Below are 13763 nucleotides of genomic sequence, written 5' to 3' on the forward strand. Positions count from 1 at the left end.
CTGCATCGCTCCCTACAGTTGAACCTGAACACGTTTGCTTTAGGGCAGTAGAATGGAGGACAGAAATAGTGTGTGAAACCTATCAGACGGCGTCATGCAAGAACATTTTTGTATTTTTTTTTCCAAAAATGATCTGTTCCAAGTTGGACTCACAAAACTCTCTGAACTGCACAAACTTCCTGTGAATCGCTGGTTTCAGACTGATGAATGCCACCTGTTCATGAGGACGTGCACATTCGTGAGATTTTACCGTCAACTCCCCTAAAATTGTCATATGAGGCTACCTGTTCTGCTCTGCGTGTGGGCAAATTTCATTCATGAAAAAATGTCATAGAGTAAAAAGAATAATTTCACACCGCAGAGCTTCAAGTCCTGCAGTCAGAAATCAACACATTTTGCAGTGTCAGTGGTTGTATTAGAGGACCACTTTGTGATTATATTATCAAAGAAGACCTAGTATGCTCATTTTCAGGTGCATATTTGTATTTTGGGTTTCTACTAGAACATGTTTGAATGCTTTAATGTTTAAAAAACGCTTAATTTTTCTCATACCGGCTCTGCTGCAGCACCTCCTTTCACCCTCTGTCTGAAATGCCCCACCAAACTCTTCGGACTCCGCTCCAGCTCCGCTCTAACAAGCTTTATTTGAGGGCGTACCAAACTAGCCGCTCGGAAGGTATTATGTAAATACTTGGTGACATCACCATGTTACGGAAAAAAAGGCGGGACTTCAATCAAGGCGTTTCAGGCAGTACAGGAGCAGTGTTTTTGTGGGGGGAGAGTAACTCCTTTTGGCGTGGACTTTGGGCTTTGTAACATTGTAACATGCACACAAAACTATATAACGCACTAAAGGAAAGGGAAAAAGCACAAACGCATAATCGTCGCTCTTTAATAGTATAGCTGCCAACGACGTGTCATCAGAGCAGCAGTATACTGTGACAAACACAAAGAGGGAATGTTTTAGGCTACACAAAGTTACATGTGTTTTCCCCCTGTGAAGAAAGGCAGACCTTCGGTTCATGGCATGTACTGTAATACAGGTCTGGATTATAAATAAATTAAATAAATAAATACATTTAAAGTACAAGAAAATTGGTGTACAGTATGTCACAAATTCACAGATCTGTGTGTACGACTGGTTCTTGCATGTCTTTACAGAATACAGAACTTTTGAACCAACGTGCTTGTTCAAAGAAACACTCCACAACACAGCGGTCACCACAGGTGACTGTAATTAATTTAAACTTTTGGTTAATTCTGTGTTTTATCCTCGTCTACAAAGCTCAGTACAGCTTATTCTAGAGAAAAAAAACCAACTTGTGAACTTTTCATCTTGCTCATAATTACTTCACAATAACAATAATAGTAAGACCTTGAGATGAACTCCACCAGACTGAGTAACTATGGAAGAGAGGGGAGTCGGGGAACATGCGAGTAATGAAAGGTTGGTGCAGGAGAATATTCACCAACATGGTGCTTCTTTTTGCAGTTTTATTTGCCGAGTTGAGTTTCTCTACTCACTTCAAATTAGTTTTTATATGTACAGTGGCAAAAGGTAAAATAGTACAGGTAGAATAAAAACAGTATTAGCTTGATTTCTCTACTCTCATTACAGTAAAATGTTGCCATTCAACATTTTCACTGCACTTATTCAGTGTGAGCAACAGACGTGATGAGTCCCACGGCTTTCTGTTTGGTTCCATTTACAGCACAAAAACCTTCAGACCCTCCAGTGTCTTTCTGTCACTACTCAGATTTAACCTAAAAAGCCCTGACACAGACAAAACAGCTTGTAGGCACTAGCCTCCATTTAGTTTACAGAGCAGGGCATGCCTCGAGGCAGTATGAGTGAGAAATGCACACATTATGCCGTGTTTGCTCTTCGTAGGTCAAGGACCTATGTCTACATTTAACACAGATGGACACCACTATTTGGACTGCCAGACGCTGGCTTAGATACAGCTGCAACAACAACAGTGGAATGACTAACTGAGTCCCAGTAACTCCTCATTTCTAGAGACTTCTTCTTCACCAAGTATAGAAACACATTATGTATAGTTAATGGCATTCTAGTTGTCGTCAGTGTTTGTGCTGGTGCACTGCATAACTCTGATAGTAAATGAGAATTCAATATGTGTGAGTGTGTGTGTACAGTATAGGGATGCACCGATACCGATACCGGATCAGATATCAGGCTGATACTGTCTCAAATAGCTGGATCGGACGATCTATTAAATTCAATTCTATGTTTGTATACTTTATACCCTTATAAAAATGGATTTTTAATTCCTGCTTACGTTTTGACTAATTTGTTGCTGCATTAAAAAAGGTTTACACCTGAATTGTAATTCCTGTTCATTTTGAAGATTTTTTACCAAGTTGCTGGTGTACGATTTATAATTTTAATAATAAATAATTCAGTGAATTTATATCTATGTATTTATTTGTTACATTTTGTTTTACAAAGTTAAGAAAGCGATGTTTAAGTCAAGCCTTTTGCCTTACACATAAAAGAATGATCCCAGTCACTTCCACACAGTGAGACATACAGCTTATTAATGAAACACTGGTATCTGATCGGTCATCGTTATCGGCCGACACCCAAAGCCCAGGTATCGCTATCGGTATCGGGACTGAAAAAGATGGATCGGTGCATCCCTAGTACAGTACATGTATAGGTATAGGCCATGTATCAGTAGTGGTTTTCCAGATATACAATTTATTTGAGCACCCAACCAACATACATTTGAAAAATGTTTGTTTTCATTACTTCTGCATTGAAAAGTCTGCCAAAGTGGTGAATGTCCAATCCTTTAGACTGAGAAAAAAAAAATGTCTTTCCCAAGCTGTAGCTCCCCACCAGCATAAGACCCCCCCCCCCCCCCCCCCTCCCCCCCCCCCCCCGAGGGATTCAACCACCACAAAAGAAATTCTCAAACTGAGGGAAACACAAAAATCAATTCAATGAAACTCTGGAAACCAGACAAGACCTCTTACCCTGCACCTACATTTGTATTCTGCACACAACCCATCACTGTTCTATCTGTGTGTGTGTGTGTGTGTGTGTGTGTGTGTGTGTGTGTGTGTGTGTGTGTATCAGTGTGCATTACCTGGTGTATCTCCTGCCAGCCATTCTCATCCACACAGCCGACCTGGGCGTGATCATGCAGCAGCAGCTCACAGCAGTAGGGGTCTCCTCCTACCATCGAGCTGTGGTAGAGAGGAGTCAGCCCCCTACTGTCTTTATAGTCAGGTGATGCACCCAAGTCCATCAGCGTCTAGTGGGACAAGAGGAAGGTTAGGGGGGGGGTAATGCTTAAATTACTCTTCATACAGTCCTGAGTCACTGTTGCATCCATCATCATCACCATGCAATGTGAAGGTCAAGGAGACCAGTACATATTATGTATATGTTATTAACACTAGGTAAATGCTATCTTAAGAAAAAAATCCAGAAAGTACAGTAATCATTCAGTCAGTGATTAGTAGCATTCTTGTACTGTAGGACATGTAGAAAGTGGAAATAAACTATTATAGATTTTATTAGCTAGAGCTTGACCTTTTGAAGACTAATGCCCTGATCACACAGAGTGCGTTTTAGCAGCCTGGGGCGGCTTTTTCTAATTGTTTTCAATGAGAGTGAAGCATTTTGCGCGCTGCTTTTTGCGTTGCCGTGCGTCTCGCGTTTTACTGCAATGTGCACTTTGCGTTTTTTCAGGAGCGCCCTGAACGCCTCAAGTTGAAAAAAATTCAACTCAAGAACAGAAAAGCGCCCGACATCATTAGCATTTTTTTCTCATTGTGTTGACTTTTGCTGGATACCCGGAGCTTTATGAGTTTACCAACCGTAGTAACCATGATCTGAACAGAAAACAGCAGGCCTGGAAGATGTTGCTGGATACCCGGAGCTACTGTATATGAGTTTACCAACCGTAGTTACCATGATCTGAACAGAAAACAGCAGGAGGCAAATTAGTGCGGTACTTGAGATTTCGGGTAAGTTGTTTTCTTTCATTTAAATTGTTCTATTAACTATTTGGGTCGCGTACAGTTCATGGTTTGTGTTAAGCTTATGCTAGCACTCATTTGGTAGTTGCCTAGCAACAGTTAAAAAAAAAAAAACACAGCAAACTGCAAAAAAACGCTCCGTCTGATCGGGCAACAAACCTGCAAAACACTCAGTGTGATCAGGGCCTAACTATACCAACAGCAGCTTATGTATGTTACATGGCCCAGTGACATTGAACATTTGGATAATGAAAATGACGGAGCGGAAATAACCAATTCCATTTTCAACAGTTCTGGCTCAACAGGAAATCAATTATATGACTCATGTAAATCCTTTCATTTAGTTACAAGCCTCCTCAAACCAGACACATACAAGGCCGTTCAATGAATATGGCAGCCCCATTCAAAGAGGGAATGTTAATCCTCACATATTTAGTAATTGCTCAGGCTCTCTGCCAGAGATTGCCTACCTGCAGACTCTCCTTTCCCAGAGGGAAAGTTTGCAAGCAGGCAATTGGTGTAGCAAAAGGAATAAAAGAGATGAGTCAGCTTTCTGATATGATTGTGTGTGTGTGTGTGTTATACTCACTATGAGCGCTGTATGGTTCTTGCTGCGCACGGCCTTGTGTAGGGCAGTAATGCCATCTTTTGTTCTGAAGTCCAGATGCGCCCCTCCACTCTTCAGCACCTTGATGAGGTCTGCACATCCTTCCAGCTGTGCCGCCAGCGTTAGAGGACATTCTGTAAAATCCAAGATTGAGCGAGCAAAAAAAAAACCCATCAAAAATCAGCGCATTGCCGGTGACATTATTCTTCTTAGAAAAATGAACATCCAACAGTTGAAGCTGTCAATATATGATGACAAAATTGCCCTCTACAGTTATCAAAACTGTGGGTTCACATTTTCAGTGACTCTGAATTTGAATAACTGCCTTAGCTGTCGTGATTGTCACCCTCCAGTCTGCCTAAGTGACTGCTTCCTGTTGGCGTTAAACCAACACATTCTCAGCTCCTCTGTCAGACTACAGGTCAACCAACAGGGAAATCTCCTTTATGGCTCGACAAACATTTGCATAAACGCAAGAAGATTAGGAATTGAGTAATCCAGCTTTGCCCAGCGTGTAGAAGGCTTATTTCAGAAAATCCATACATGGTCATTTTGTGGTGAAGACAGACAGACAGAGAGAGAGAGAGAGAGAGACAGAGAGAGAGAGAGAAAGAAAGTGAGAGAGAGAGAGAAAGCACAAGAGAAAAGACAAATCAAGGTTGAAAAGAGATGGGATGGGATACTTAGTACAGACGTCCTCACCTCCTGTGTCTGGATCATGGAAGTTGGGGTCCAGGCCTTTTTCCAGGAACCTTGAGACCTTTTCAATGTTCCTCTGCTGCACATATTCCATAAACTTCTTCAGGTTTGCCTAATGGAGGGAGACAAGGGAGCGGGGAGCGGGGAGAGGGGGGGAAGCAGAAGAAGAGACATCTGTGATTGGGTGATGTCAGACTCATGTGGATGGGGGATGTTTAATAATGCAGTTCAGAGATGAAAGCTAAAGTCGCTGCTCTCTCCTTCTGTGTTTGAAGGTTTTATTTCTGTTCTGTCATGCCAAGTAAATGGACCGTGTGCAGTAGATATTATAAGCTATAATAGGACGGACCAAAAAAGACAAGGAAAGGGCTGTAAAGCAACACTGAAATGAAGACCTTTCCTTTGGATATTATTGCAGAGAAAATGTGATTCTGAGGCCACATTTTGAGTTCAAATGTAATGGCTATAATATTGCGCCGTAGAGCAACACTTGTTACATCACATTGATGTATAAAACCATTTTCAAGACACACATACAAACACATATTTTACCTTCCCAAATCTTAACACACACACAAATACACTTAATTTCCTCTGTGACTTATGATTAAAAATATTCATCACCTCTGCTGATGGGTGTAAGCCTGTAGAGTATGAAAAAGGCTGTGAGCAAAGTACCAGCACTAACTCTTCATAATAGATTACTATAGCCTGAGAAATCAGGGCAACGATCGATCTTGGACTATCTGAGACATAATGTTACAGTGCAGAAGGTATCTAATGACGATGTACTGTACTTACAAAAGAGTAATCTACTACACTATAGTTTAATACTGAGCATATAGAATATCAATGAATACATTGATGACAACCTAAAATGTATCTCGAGGATGTAATTATCTCCAATACACTGAATGAGCTTCACAGAAAACTTTCATTACTATTGCATTCTGTTTCTCAGCCTCAGTCATTACGTTACATCCACATGTGCAAAAGCCTCCAGACACAGACTACATTTTACACAACAGAATTACTAAGCACAGCTTAAACACATACAAACATGTACACTCACATGCAAGAATAGGAACAGAACACATCAAACGTTTTTGTTTTTTTGACACTCACCATGTGCGGCATCATATACTGTATATCCCTCGTTCTTAAAAGACACACCGTGCACCTTCCGAATTTCACATCACACACTCCCTTTCTCTTCACACCAAGACATCTGCAGCCCGCTTGCCTCCACAAGCCTGCCTCTTGTTCATGCACACCACACTGACATGCTGCGAGGAGCTGCCGACCGCCACGCTCACCGTCTCCAAGTCAAACTGAGTGAGAGAAATTCACTTTGGCTTTTTCCTCTTTTTTTTTTTTAGATGTTCTGTGAGGCAGTTGTTATGGTGATAGGATACAAAGACAGCTCCGGCAGCCAATGTACACATGAGTGGGAAGAGCATTGAGGTTGTGTTTGTGAGTGTGTGTGTGTGTGTGTGTGTTTGTGCCGCGGATGCTGCCTTGAAGAGGCTCGGTGATGATTTGCCAGTGATCAGCTGGATCTGATGTGTGTTTTATTGCTTGTTGAACAGAGGGCTGATAAAAAAGCCTTTGTAATGATTTATCTGCTTTGGTGAGGGTCTAATAAACTCTATTCTCTCAGTCTCGCTATCTTCCTCTCTCTCTAACACTCACACATATAAATGCACGCACATGCAAAGACACAGAATTATTTTCAAGTCACCGTGACATTCTGACAATTGTCTAAATATTCAGAAAACAACAGGACGACAGTCTGTCATACATCAAAGGTCTGTGCAGAACTGGTGGAGTGAATAAACACAATCTGTTTGTTGTTGTTTTGCAGGACCAATAATTTGCCATGAAAATGTCAAAAAATTATTTCAATGATATATATTAAAACTAGGGCTGTTAAGGATAACACGATAATAACACGTTCACGCAATCAATCTTCCGGAGGTTGTAGCGGGCTCAGTTTTAGAGCTAGAGTGAATATCTTGGTATCATATGAAACTAGAAAACCTAATGAATCCACTGGTACCAACCAACTAGCTTGTCGCGAAGGACGCTAAATAACGCTCTAAACTGTCATGGTCATTTTCAAAGGGGTCCCTTGACCTCTGACCTCAAGATATGTGAATGAAAATGGGTTCTATGGGTACCCACGAGTCTCCCCTTTACAGACATGCCCACTTGATAATGATAATCACATGCAGTTTGGGGCAAGCCATAGTCAAGCTGCTGTTGCCTGTTGGGCTTGAGTTTGCCATGTTATGATTTGAGCATATTTCTTTATGCTAAATGCAGTACCTGTGAGGGTTTCTGAACAATATTTGTCATTGTTTTGTGTTGTTGATTTCCAATAATAAATATATACATACATTTGCATAAAGCAAGTATATAATCCAACTACCCTGTTGATAAGAGTATTAAATATTTGACCAATCTCCCTTTAAAGGGACTGTTTGTAACTTTTTAAGCGTATAAATGTAGCGGGTCGGCACACATGCGCGTTCGCATATGCGCGCTCGCGTGTTGCCGGAGCCTCGTCTCCGCTGCCTGCTCTCCTTCTATCAGACAGCGCACGCGTCCTCGCTGTCTCGCTCCACCTCTAGACGTGAACGCGCGCTCACTCCACACTGCAGAAGAGTTAGTTTAGCTCTGAGAATATCTAGTGAATGTACAGGAGATGTTTGTGCAGAAATAAATGCTGCAGCTCCTCCAGACCAACAGAGCTTTCCCGTGTCTTGTGAAGTGACGTAGCTCTTCAGAGAATTCCGTTACCCTCTCGTTACCGACCGGGTGCCGGTGTCTCCTCTGCTCTCTCCGTCTGCGGGCGGAGAGAGCAGGGAGACATGCTGCAGAGCCCCGCTGCTTCAGCCTGCGCTGAAGCAGGAAAAGCCAACACTAGGATCAGATCTAAATCATGTTCATGGAGAGACCTTCGTCTGGTCAGCTAACATTACTGCCAAGCAGCTGAAATATAGAGTGATATTGTGCTTTTAGCTGACGTGTGTCGCCTCACTGTTTTGAGTGATGCTCGTTCAGGTATATTTAGAGCGAGCAAGCGCGAGCCCGACGCTGACTTTCGTTGATTTAACGGCCACAGGTGTCGCTGTTAAGCAGCATTTCTGAAACTTACAAATATTCCCTTTAAGGTACATTTTGAACAGATAACAAATGTGCAATGAATTTGCGTTTAATCGGAATTAATCATGGACAATCATGCAAGTAATCTCGATTAAATATTTTAATCGATTGACAGCCATTATTAAAGCCTTGATTAAAAGATAATTTTATACATTTTTTAATACAGTCCTAAATAACTAGTTAAATATAAAATTAACTAATTTTGCAAACATTCCAAACCCACTCATCTAAGTTTAAAAAATAGTTAATACGATAGTTTTACAGTTTATATTTCAAGCCCAAAAACATTTCCAAAATTGCCCCCATTTTCTCCTTTGGCAATATTAAAAAATCATCCAAGCTTGAATCTCTGCATGTCTTTCATGTCTCCTCCTTTAGATACTGCAATTCTCTTTCTTCCTGACTTAGTCAAAAACTCTCTGTCATGTTCCCAGCTTGAAATATTGCGGAAAAGCCTTCAGCTGGTGCAGAGAGATGAGTGTGGATCATTTTATTCCAGCCATCTGTGCACTGATTACCTATTACTTTTAGTAGCAATCACTCAACAGGAGATAGGTCTATCTTTTGCATTTTCATTTCCATTCATCATCCAAGCTTTTGCATGCACACGCAGCGGGGCTTGGCAGTGATTGGCAAGTGGGGGGGGGGGGGGGGAATCCTCCTCCACAGTTTATAAAATTCTGGTGAAATTAAAAAGTGAAGTGGAAAAATTTTCAAAGGAGTAGGAAAAAAATGAGTAGTACCCCAATCTGTTTGCATTTCATTCATTTATTTGGCAAGTTTCATTCACATATGAATGTGACTACTGTCCCTCGTGGGCTATCATACTGTATATGAGACTCTGGATATAGCATTCTTTCTGTTGTTTTCTGGGAGCTGAATTTTTTTTTATATCTTATAATGACGGATGATTACTATAAGGTGGTTATGGTTGTTGCCTGAAGCAAAAAATAAAATTCAGGACCACATCATGCACACAGCAGTAGGTGAAAACATTACACCCATAAAAACCACTGTGTCAGCAAAAACAAAACATCAAATATTGTAAAAACTCCTCACAACTGCAGGGTGGATGATAAACTGGGGAAAGACCATTAGGACCAGTAAAATCATCCTTGATAGTGTGTGTGTGTTTATATTCCAATACAAAATAAAATAATTAATATGACAATCATCGACAAAGGTCCTGAAATCTAGTGAGCTAAACTATGAATAACTCAACCTCTTGTCAGACTATGACAGATATACTACACGCTGTACGAGGTGTATGAGGCAACATGTTGTTGTATTCATGTAGGCTTCTTTGGCAGTCAGCCCTGTTTGTAGCAGCATGGTATCCTGTCTGAATAAACTGCCGTAGGAAGTTACAACCCACTCACACGGAAACGACAATCAATCACACTAACAGGAGATGCTGTGATTGAGCTCACTGTTAGTGGATGTGTAGAGCCATATCGTAGGTAACTATTTCCAGATATAAGCACAATTATTGTTTAGGGAAAAGGACTGGATGTGCAATACATGCCCCTAGTTTTGTGGAGTACAAATCTATTTTTTATTACCAGCCTTAAACCTGGCAGTTTGCTGCTGTTGCTTGCGGGCTACAGCAGCTTCAATTAGCTTAAGGGGCATAAGAAACGGATCTGATCCAGCACATATTCTCCACAACAAACAAAGTCCCCAGCAGCTTCAGTAGTGTATAACCTCTTCTCCATCAGACTAGGCTATTGGTGCCTTCAAATGAAACTCGTGAGCTTGTGTTTACAACGTGGGAAGTTGTGTACACGATATGCTTGGCCGTTGGGAATATCAACATTTTCCTCAGACCTATTATAAAATAACGAAGAAAAACAATATACGACTGAAATTATAATAATGTAACTTATTATGCGCCGAAAATTTAACTTCCACGGCCTCCGCCATTTGTGACATTGTCAACAAACACATCACAACTCGTGAACTTGGAGCATTCAGAAACTTTCCACATACGAGGTTGTGAATACCACAAGAGGGGGGCGTTCAAATGGACTCTTCTCGTGAACACGGTAAACACGACCCCGTTTGAAGGCACCATATGCCTCATCCATACAGTATAAACATTCTTAGAGCTCTAATGTTTAATATGGTTGTCTGTTGTAGTTACCTCCATAGATAACATATGAGTTCACTGGTAAAATCCATCACATACACAAACACACTTTATGTCACTATGGGGATCTAAATCACAGCAACCACTGTCCTCTCCAGGGAGGAAGGGCAACCCTAGCAAAGAGATAGAATCAGAGGAAACAAGAAATAAAAATGACAGATGTGGTACACCGTGTGTGCCCAGGTAGGTAAGGACATGAGTAGCTACATACTAGGGGTGTAACGATACATCGATCTGGATCGATTTATCGATTCAATGATCAACGATCCAATATATGGTTGCAAAGTGAAATCATCGCTACATCTTGTCATCTTGAAGATACGCCTTTATTTTGAAATTCTTAATGGATAAAAAAAACATTTGCACTTAAACATGAGAAATGTGGCACTTTTTTATAAAGAACAACATTTTATGTTTATTCTTTATATTAAAAAGAATAGTTTTTCATTTAAATGTCTGGAGGAGCCCAGTAATAAAACTGTCAGATCACAATTTAGTTGCTTTTTGTGGTTTGATATAAATGTAACTGATTGTGTTAAATATATGTGAAATATGACATCGTCTCATATCGATCGCAGGCCCCTGAATTGAATCAGATCGAAATCATATCGTGGCAGACTGTGACATCAGCAAATATTGTATCGTTGTCCAATGAATCAATAAAATATCATATTACGATGAAACTTGTGATTTACACCCCTACTAGATACCTGTGCATACTTATGTACACATATTGTTGGGAGAGGAATGCAACACTGTATTACCATACCACCAGCTGAGGGGCACTCAGAGAGACGCTCAGTCTACATAAAAGAAAGTACAAAAACAATGTAATTCATTTCAGATAGAAAAAGCGCCTCAGTCACATAACTGACTTAACTGCAAAATGATATGACAAACAGCACACACATCCTGTTTCCCTTTAGAAGGAAGGATGTGCTCTTAGTCACTCCATACTAATTTTGGCCAATAGACAGTTCCCATCTCTTCTATTCTCTATTATATGCTATTTAATAATGATACCAATACAGCAGGAAACACTCTGGCTACTCTGATACTCATCCGTCACTGTCAAACAGTAGTAACAACATGTAGCTCATCTTCAAATTCTCAGTCTTACCAGCGTCTCGCCTCAACCGCTCCTCAAATCTCACACTTCATTCCAAATGATAAGTGTTTTGGTCGGGAGTGGTAACAGGCAGTACTACATTTTAACAGAACTACTACTGAGGGAACAGAAAGTGGCATGTTTGCAAAGCCAAAGTGGATGGTTTGCCAAAATAATGTGCACAAGGTCATGACCAAGCTAGTCAGAGTTTTCACGCAACCAACCGATACTCCTGCAATTACCTGCAACTGGTCAACAGCGTCACGGGATTAACATCTGTTAACAGCTCATTTGTGTTTTTCCTCCATCTTCCATGATTTATCAGTTTGAGGCTAAGCTTGCTGACGCTGTGATAGAAAAACAGTATTCTTCTATCTCATAGCTATCCCACAGTTTGCAGGCTGTGCCATTAAGCTGGTCCGAATCCGAGTGAAATTGATACTTTCAGTTTGTTTTCTATTTTAGTCGGTTTCACAGTGTATAAATTAAAGTGGAGGGGCGTGTACAAAGGAGAGAATTTATCTTTTTCGACTCAAGAGCTGCCACTTTTATGCAGGTAATCACAGACTTTGATATATTGCCGTCAAAGTGTTTTCACTTTGACTCTTCACTGTTCTACTGTGCGCACAAATCCCTTCTCCTCCAGTATATCTCTATAAACGTCACTATTTCTGTGGACTTTATTTATCATATTCTGTATGTTCTCTTCGGCCCGGATGTCAAGCACACATCGAACTTCTGCAGGAGTCAAGGTCAGTTCTCTCCCACTCATGTTGACCTGTCCTTTACCTGTGTCCATCTCAACAAATGCCCACACAGGCAGCCTGCCTTTTGGCTCTCTTGGAAACAGTCGGAGCTGGGTCAACACTTGGTCAACAACAGAGTTCGATTAAAACTGACTCAATGTTGGCTTGTGAAAGCGTAGACCCCACACAGATTTATTGATAGAGATATTTAGTCATTAGCTGTACTTGTCTACACCCCAAACTTTAACAAAAAGGTTGACTGGTGATCTATGCAGCTTCAGTACACTACTGTCATGAGGATGGTGTAACCCTGCTGTGCTGGATCAAGTAAAAAAAAAAGAGAGGGATGTTGTTTGCAAGAAAAGAAGAGAGAAAGGAAGGGCAAAATTAAAGATAGTGTCTAATCTCAGTGCAGCAGAGTAAGAAACAGCAGCAATAATCAACTCAGAGAATCTATGGCAATTTATCAACTTGTTTAACCAAGAAAATATCCTGCAGATTCGGTTTGATGCTCGGCGAGAGGTGTCCCCGCCTGCTCTCCATATGATTAGAAATGACAACATTGATTTGTGTTTGATGCGAATATGATTTTTGTCCCCGCACATTCATTTCACGGACGTTTGTGCTACTGCTATCTGCTAAACACAGATTATGAATAAAAGTAATCTGAAATGTGGAATGTAATAAATTAGGGCTGTCAAAGCTAACGCAAATTCGTTTTAACACAATCGATCTTTTGGAGGTTGTCGCGGGTGCAGTTTTAAAGCTAGAGTGAAGATACTGGCATCATCAGAAACTAGAAAACCTAATGAATCCATTGGTATCATGTTATACAATCTTGTCGCGAAGGAGGCTAAATAACACTCCAAATTTGCGCTAAATTTGGGCGAGGATAAACTGTCATGGCCATTTTTAAAGGGGTCCCTTGACCTCTGACTTCAAGATATGTGAATGAAAATGGTTTCTAACGGGTACCTACGTGTCCCCTTTACAGACATACCCACTTTATGATAATCACATGCAGTTTGGGGCAAGTCAAAGTCAAGTTAGCACACTGACACGCTGACAGCTGTTGTTGCCTGTTGGGCTGCAGTTTGCCATGTTATGATTTGAGCATATTTTTTATGCTAAATGCAGTACCTGTGAGGGTTTCTGGACAACATTTGTCATTGTTTTGTGTTGTTAGTTGATTTCCAATAATAAATATATACATACATTTGCATAAAGCAGCATATTTGCCCACTCCCATGTTGATAAGAGTATTAAATACTTGAC

General features: G+C 40.7%; 1 protein-coding gene across 7 annotated transcripts in view; it reads right to left on the bottom strand.

Annotated features, from left to right (window-relative positions):
* The window catches only part of shank3a (SH3 and multiple ankyrin repeat domains 3a), a 241574-nt gene that overhangs the window by 101142 nt on the left and 126669 nt on the right, over positions 1 to 13763 (bottom strand). For 6 of the 7 annotated variants that reach the window (XM_074633234.1, XM_074633236.1, XM_074633235.1 and 3 more), the window contains 3 exons: positions 5321 to 5429; positions 4601 to 4752; positions 3114 to 3281 (listed from right to left, as the gene is read on the bottom strand). In XM_074633234.1, the coding sequence (XP_074489335.1) occupies positions 3114 to 3281; positions 4601 to 4752; positions 5321 to 5429 (429 nt within the window). Of the gene's footprint in view, positions 1 to 3113; positions 3282 to 4600; positions 4753 to 5320; positions 5430 to 6442; positions 6667 to 13763 lie in introns of those variants that run through there. The other variant, XM_074633238.1, reaches the window with a different exon arrangement.

This window comes from Sebastes fasciatus, chromosome 4, assembly GCF_043250625.1.
Source record: "Sebastes fasciatus isolate fSebFas1 chromosome 4, fSebFas1.pri, whole genome shotgun sequence".
Lineage (NCBI taxonomy): Eukaryota > Metazoa > Chordata > Actinopteri > Perciformes > Sebastidae > Sebastes > Sebastes fasciatus.